The sequence below is a fragment of the Cyprinodon variegatus genome, unplaced genomic scaffold, assembly GCF_000732505.1.
Source record: "Cyprinodon variegatus isolate N-32 unplaced genomic scaffold, C_variegatus-1.0 Scaffold369, whole genome shotgun sequence".
In the NCBI taxonomy this organism is placed as follows: domain Eukaryota; kingdom Metazoa; phylum Chordata; class Actinopteri; order Cyprinodontiformes; family Cyprinodontidae; genus Cyprinodon; species Cyprinodon variegatus.
In genome coordinates, this window is record NW_015150822.1 from 184093 (window position 1) to 191400 (window position 7308).

Below are 7308 nucleotides of genomic sequence, written 5' to 3' on the forward strand. Positions count from 1 at the left end.
AAAGGGAACATTTTAAAATCTAAAGGGAACATTTTAAAATCTAAAGCGTTTTTTGAGGAGAGGTAGAGAAAAACTTCCTGATTTACATGTTTTAAAAAAACACCTGAACTGATGAGAGCAGTGGGATTTAAATCGGGGTTTGAATGGAGACAAAGCCGTTCTCAAGCACATATCATTGTGCTCATTCTGAGCCTGGATCCATATTTATTTTTTATGTTTATGGTGGAAAATCCTGCTTCACAGCAGCAGGTTGAGGGAAACTAAATGTTCAGGCTCCGGTCCGGCCAGGTCAAGATTGCGATCACACCTAACATCGAAAAGAACGCCGAGAAGATACGTTTTGTATAGTAACAACAGATCGGTAACTACAAATCAGAGCATAATTCTTTTATTTATATATATATATATATATATATATATATATATATAAACACAGTTTATTTAAAAGATTGGATGCAAACTACTGGTACTTCAACATACAAGGAAGCAGATGTCTCATCTCCATCAGAAACTGTTCATATGCTGGATGCTGATGGGGATTTTTTTAATATGTCATATTAAATTAAGCGTTCATTTCTGCATGTTTTGCTCCTACAAATTTATTGATAATATCACTCATGCTCTCCTCGAGCTCCGGGGATAAGTCAGAGCTCAGCAAGACGGGAGGAGGGGGCTGTAGGCTTTGCTTTGCGCAGGAGGTCTGCAGGGCTATGGGGCGGAGCGCTGACGAAGGATGTGGGATTTCGGGGTAACAGGAGAAGCGGCGCAAGTGACATTTAGACACTGTTGTCAAACAACATGTAATTTATAAATGTTATAAATCAGGTTGAGTCCGGATCCGAACCGCGGTCGTCTAATCCCTGATCTCTGCTCTTGTACAACATAGAGTCCTTTGGATTCAATGTTAGAGTAGCCAAATTACAGAGAAAATTATATGTTTTTAAAAAGCTTATGCAGATTAATTGGCAGTAAGATTTAAATATCAGGTCCCTACAAACAAAAAAATGGTTCTTAGATTAAATCTTTTAATGAAATCTTAGTGTTGGATTAAATCAACAATGACAGAACTGTTTATAATAAGTTAGATTATTTTCATTGTTTGAAGTTTCTTTCACAAAAAGGATGAAATAAATGACATTGGGTCACACTAAAGGTTAATTTAATTTAATTCAGCTGAAACTGATGAACTCTGATTACAGCTGATACCAGCTTGTATCCTTCCTCTTAACTTTCCCCAAAGGATGTGTAGAAAATAAAAACAGAATAATCCGTAGTTTAAGTCAATTTTAACCAAATGATGCCAACACATCAAACCTTAAACTGTTCTTTAACCCGTGATCTCATTTCAGAAGTGGATAGTAGCAATGAGGAGTTACAGGCTGAGGTGACCCAGCTGAGGGCGGAAGAAGAGGATAGAAAGAAAGAACTAGAAGAGCTGAAGAGCGCCCTGAAGAAGGAGAAGATGGAGGCTGAGAAAAGACAACAAAGTTTTATAGAAAAAGACAAAGAAGTGAAGGAGCGTACGGCTGCCCTGAAGGAAATTAGAAGGGAGATGGAGGAGAAGGAAAGAGAGCTAGAGGGGATCAGAAAGGAGCTGGATGAAGTTAACAGGCTTCTGGAGGAGAAGAGCACAGAGGCTGACGAGAGCATAGATAAATACTGCAGCCTGCTGGTTAAAGTCCATAAGCTGGAGGAGAGCAATGATGTGCTGAAGTTACGACTGGAGCAGGTTACTTCAAGCCGATGTCCTAACGAAGCCAAGATCCCCTCGGAGACTCGCCGGTGCTCAGCAAGACGTTCTTCCTCTAAACATCAGGAAGAAAAAAACAATGAAAACACAGAGAATGCAGTTGTTCATACAGTAGCAAGCTCTCCTCAGGGATCCTTTCAGGGGAAACGGTGTCATAAAGAAATCAGTGACAGAGACAGTGTCCAGGAGGCGCTACACAACCTGACAAAGAAGCTCAAAGCCAACGGCATGACACCCAGACCAAGAGGTGAACAGCAGGATGAAGAGTTCAGACCAGAGGGCCTGCCTGACCTGGTGCAGAAAGGTCAGGGTTGCGTGGTTTCTTGATGAGTGCAGAAAATCATTGAGGTGTTTCTCTGTTTGCTTGGCCCAGCCTCTAGAATCAGGTTTTTATACTTTACTGTTTTGACATATTTTGCTCAGGGTTTGCTGATATTCCTATGGGAGAAGCCAGTCCATATATCATAAGGAGGACCACAGGGCGGCGCTGCAGTCCTCGGCTGGCTGCAAGGCAGACTCATGCTGATATAAAGGTGAGCAGCTGTCCATCAGTCTTCCTCTTCCTCACCCACACAACAGTATTCCTCTGAAAACCAATCGGATCGGTTAAAACAGATTGGAGCTAATTTTAAAGGTCATAGCTTTATTAAAAAGATTTTTTTTTTTTTGTTCAAAATAAACTCATTCAATCAACACCTATGCAGAATAAAATTGTTGATTTGCTGAAAACGAGACACAAATATTTATTTCACACATTTTGACAGCTCCAAAATATATAAATATTTACTTCTGGTTACCTTGCATACATTGATAGAAAGGATTCTACACTAATAGGAATAGTGGGTTTTAATCAGGTGAAATGGATCTCAGACCATTCCAGATCAGAGTAGATGGAGCTGAGAAATGGCTTCTTCTCTGCATTACATTTCTCAAAATTACAGCCAAAAATAATAATCAAGGCTGGACATCAATCATGCTTTTGAGTGTCTGTCCTGACTTTAGGAAACAAATGGCCTCAGAAGCCAAGTGGTAGCTTTATTAACTTTTTTATAAACAATGATCTCTTTCCCAAAATGGTATTTATTTTAACTGAATAAAAGCCTCCTTTTTATTGCATCCTACAAAGTAAAGTTTAGTTTAAAAAAAATATGTAAAATTGAGCTATTATTTATAGATTTAAAAACCATCTATCTAGAACAGGTGTCTGCAAGTCTGGAGCCACAAAAGCCCCTTTAGAAACTCATCAATGCCTCTTCATCGCTTTGGCTAAAAAGGAGGAAGAACAAGCAATTTTTTTTTAAAAAGAAACATATTTATCATTTTTACACCAAGTATACATATAAAAAAAGGCCAAATCTAATTATAACAAATGTTTTTGATCTTTTTCTTTGTCATAAATGTTTGTTAAATATATTTTATTTTTCTAATAATTTGATGTTTGTTGCTGTAAACATGTTTTATTAGCAGGATTGTCCATTTTCTTTTCGATTTACAAAATAAACTGACTTAAATTATATCATAAATATATTTTTTTACGTTGGCTTTTTTAACATAACTGTAAATGTATCACTAACCTGTTTTTTCTATTTAAAAAAATGTAAAGATGGTTTTTGTGTCTAAACGTGTTTTATGTACAGATGTATGGATAGATAGATATCGATATCTAGATATTTAGATGGATAGATTGATATTTATAAAGGGAAAACTTAGATTTTTTTATTTTTTAAAACAGAATTTTCCAAAAATACCAGCAAACCTACTGAAAATGTATTTACTCTCTTTTTGCAAGTTTTTTCCTTAATTTTAGTACATAATAATGAAGTGGCACTGTCACTCCATTTCTGACTACCACTGTTAAGTGAATATTTATTTTGAATTCTCCTTTTCTATAACCCTCAGGTTTTGGGGCCTATCCAGACTCCTCCTGGTTCATCAGCAGAAACCCCTGGCAGGACACGCCTGCCTCTACATAGCGAACAGAAACCTTTGCATTCTCCACTGAATTTAGAGATGGAACCAGAAAAGAAGCAAGTTTTAGTTGAGCAAACAAAACAAGGAGAAAACTGTCATGTTCAGTAGATCACTGCAAACACACAGAAATACACCAGGGTCCACATGTTAAACTTAAATCACGGATCTCCTTAAAATTTCACCTAGAAATTTGTATGTAGCACCTCAAATGTACATTTTTATTAATTTTAGTTTGGTGAGAAGGAAACTACACTTTTTACCTTAGCTGAAATGGATTTTCTGGCTATTCTTCTTGCTCTGTAGAGCAAGAGACAAGAGGCAAACCAATCGTGGATAGAGGAGTGCTAATGATCTTATTTTTAATAAGATCAATCATATTTATAAAGAATCCCATAAAATTACAGCAAGTGGAATGCTATCTTTACCCTCAGTACCGCCACCACCATCCTCACCTCCCGTTCAGTCACCTGGAGGGGGACTGCATGCTGGATTGGCTGGGACTGGTCTAAAAGACTTGTATGAAGGGTATTTCACAGCAACACCAACTGCAGAAAGAGGCTGAAATAGCAGAAAGGGGGTCTGTCTGAACAAGTCTGCTAGACCCTGTAGAGCTAAGGGTTTGAAATTCTGCATCAGGTGTAAAACTTTGGTGAGTTAGATCTGGATGGGTTCTGCTGTCATCATGAAGATAAAAAAAAAACAACTTAATTTTGATCTTTCATATCAGATTAACTTTGATTAGTAACATCTCTAGGTGTTCTGCTGCTGGGCTGGGGTGAAAGTATTTACTGGAAAAACTTGATTTTCATATACACAAAAAAGTATATATTCTGAGATAAAGATGACCACAATTTACCACATAAAATGCAGAATAAGGAATAGTCATTAATAAGACACTATCTCCTGCATTTAAATTACGTGCAATAGACAGGGCTGCTCGCTCTCACCCTTGCACAATCAATTTGTGCCAACCCCCTTATACAGGGATACATTACTAAAGGGACTATAAATAAAATTTCTTAATAATCGGATGATATCTTACTGTTCATAACCAATCTTCATNTGTTCTGCTGCTGGGCTGGGGTGAAAGTATATACTGGAAAAACTTGATTTTCATATACACAAAAAAGTATATATTCTGAGATAAAGATGACCACAATTTACCACATAAAATGCAGAATAAGGAATAGTCATTAATAAGACACTATCTCCTGCATTTAAATTACGTGCAATAGACAGGGCTGCTCGCTCTCAACCTTGCGCAGTCAATTCGTGCCAACCCCCTTATACAGGGATACATTACTAAAGGGACTATAAATAAAATTTCTTAATATTCGGATGATATCTTACTGTTCATAACCAATCTTCAAAGTACTATACCAACATTCCCCAGATACAAACTCTGTTTGGCAGGTTTTCGGGTTATAGAATCAAGTGCTCTAAGAGTGAACTGATGCCAATTAAGCACAAAGACTCTTCGATCTTGGAAAGTATGCCATTTAAAATTGATAACAATAAATTCACCTATCTTGGAATAGACATTACTAGGGACTTTAATTTGCTGTATGAAGCTAACAAATATCTGTTTCATAAGATCAAACTTGTCACTCCAGGTGGCTAAAATTTTCATGTTAAGTATTGTTCTGTCCTATATCACCTACTGTCTTACAACCTGGTCACAGGCAAATAACTCCACACTAAAACCTTTAGAATCTCTTTACAAACAGACTAACAATTTTGGGTTAAAAAAACCCCATCAAAATATATATATATATATATCTTTATGCTGTTTGTATTTGATTTTATGCCAGTCGTATCATTTTAATTGATCATATCCCCCCGCCCCGGCCGGTCCGTGAAAATATTCTCTGACATATAGCGGTCCGTGGTGCAAAAAAGTTTGGGGACCGCTGTGTTAAACTACAACTCTGCTTCCTGGTCTGCACCCTGGGTGGTCAGGGTTTTGGAGGAATAATTAATGTGGCCAAATTCCTAGAAAGAAGAGCTGCACCACCCAAAGTGGGATGGATGATGAATGTTTGATTTATCTAAAGGTTTCACTGTGTAAATGGGTTTAGCTGTAATTCAAGGACAGATTCTAATAAATCTGCAGTGTGGGGACTATGAATCTGATAGGATTTTAATTTTTTTATTGCTGTTTTACACAATATGCTTAACTAAGTATTTTTTGTTGTTGAATATTATAGATTTTGCAGAAATATTTTTTATACATACATTGTTTGTTTTATAGAATAGAAAATCCCTTTATTGTCCCACAATGAGCAAATTTACAGCAGCAGAAAGATTATTGAAAATGGTCACACANTATCCGTTTCATAAGATCAAACTTGTCACTCCAGGCGGCTAAAATTTTCATGTTCAGTATTGTTCTGTCCTATATCCCCTACTGTCTTACAACCTGGTCACAGGCAAATAAATCCACACTAAAACCTTTAGAATCTCTTTACAAACAGACAATAACAATTTTGGGTTAAAAAACCTATCAAAATATCACAATTGTGCCATTATACTAAAACAAGCTTTAAAGCTGGGAAAAAGTCATCAGGTATGCAAACCTCTGTCTGTTTTACAAAATAATCCATGGTCTGTCATCTACTCCACTCAGCTTGGCAAAATCAGGAAAACACCGAAAGTAAAGCTAGGGTCGGCTGGAGAAGACTGTGTTGTTCGTAAAAGTTATTTTAGTCAAAGAGCCTTTGCAGTCACAGCATCTCAGGAATGGAACTCTGTCCCTCAGAACATCAGAACTTAAAACATACACTATTTTCAAAAAGCATATAAAAACTGGCTCATAACACATTAGTCATGTCAGCATTAGTTGAATGTCTATCATTAACAAACCATAGTTTAAATGTTTTATTCTATTTTATGAACCTAAAATCTGTAGTCCAGCGAACATTATTCTGGCCTTTAAAATCTGTTTTGAAGTGTTATAGCTGTTTTTATTTATTTTTATATTTGTATTTTTCATTCTTAAATGCTTACTGTTGTTTTTTTGTTTTTTTTGGTAGACAATTTTAAGATCTGTCAAGGGACAACAGATGAAAGATAGCCTTTTGACTGATTCTGGTGCATTTGCAGGAATGCTTTTTAACGCACACTGTCCCTGTCAAATAAATAAATTAATTTAATTTATTTAGGTGTTTTAACACAATAAGGAAATGTTTAGACAACATGCACTAGTAGGCATATACGTAGCATCAGCATTATACGCCTACTCTATGTTGTTATTGTGTATATATATAATTTATAGGTAAGTTTCTTTGAGAACTTATAAATATTTTTTTTATTTGAGTCTTCAACTAATGTTTTGCATAAAGTAACATCAATTCAATTCCTTCCCAGTTCTAAGTTGGTTTCAGTTTTATCTGTTTTATAATTAGTTAATGCTGGTTAATTAACTAATAAAAAAAAATAAAAAAAGGGGGCAGTCCCAGTCGGACCACACCAAATAGTCAGAAACATAGGACAGAGGCCTAGAGTGTTGTGCTTCTGCCATAAAATTATATCAGGAATGAATTAGCGTCAAATACCATTATTATGATAAGTGAATCTAAACAGTTCTA

The 7308-nt window shown here is 36.1% G+C and overlaps 1 protein-coding gene across 1 annotated transcript in view; it reads left to right on the forward strand.

Moving 5' to 3' along the window:
• LOC107092149 (centromere protein F-like) overlaps window positions 1-4683 on the forward strand; it is a 24664-nt gene extending 19981 nt beyond the window's left edge. Inside the window, 3 exon segments of the mRNA XM_015386466.1 lie at window positions 1350-2054; window positions 2174-2283; window positions 3650-4683. Of these exon segments, the coding sequence (XP_015241952.1) occupies window positions 1350-2054; window positions 2174-2283; window positions 3650-3829 (995 nt within the window). The 3' untranslated portion in view covers window positions 3830-4683.
• The last annotated feature ends 2625 nt before the right edge of the window (window positions 4684-7308 follow it).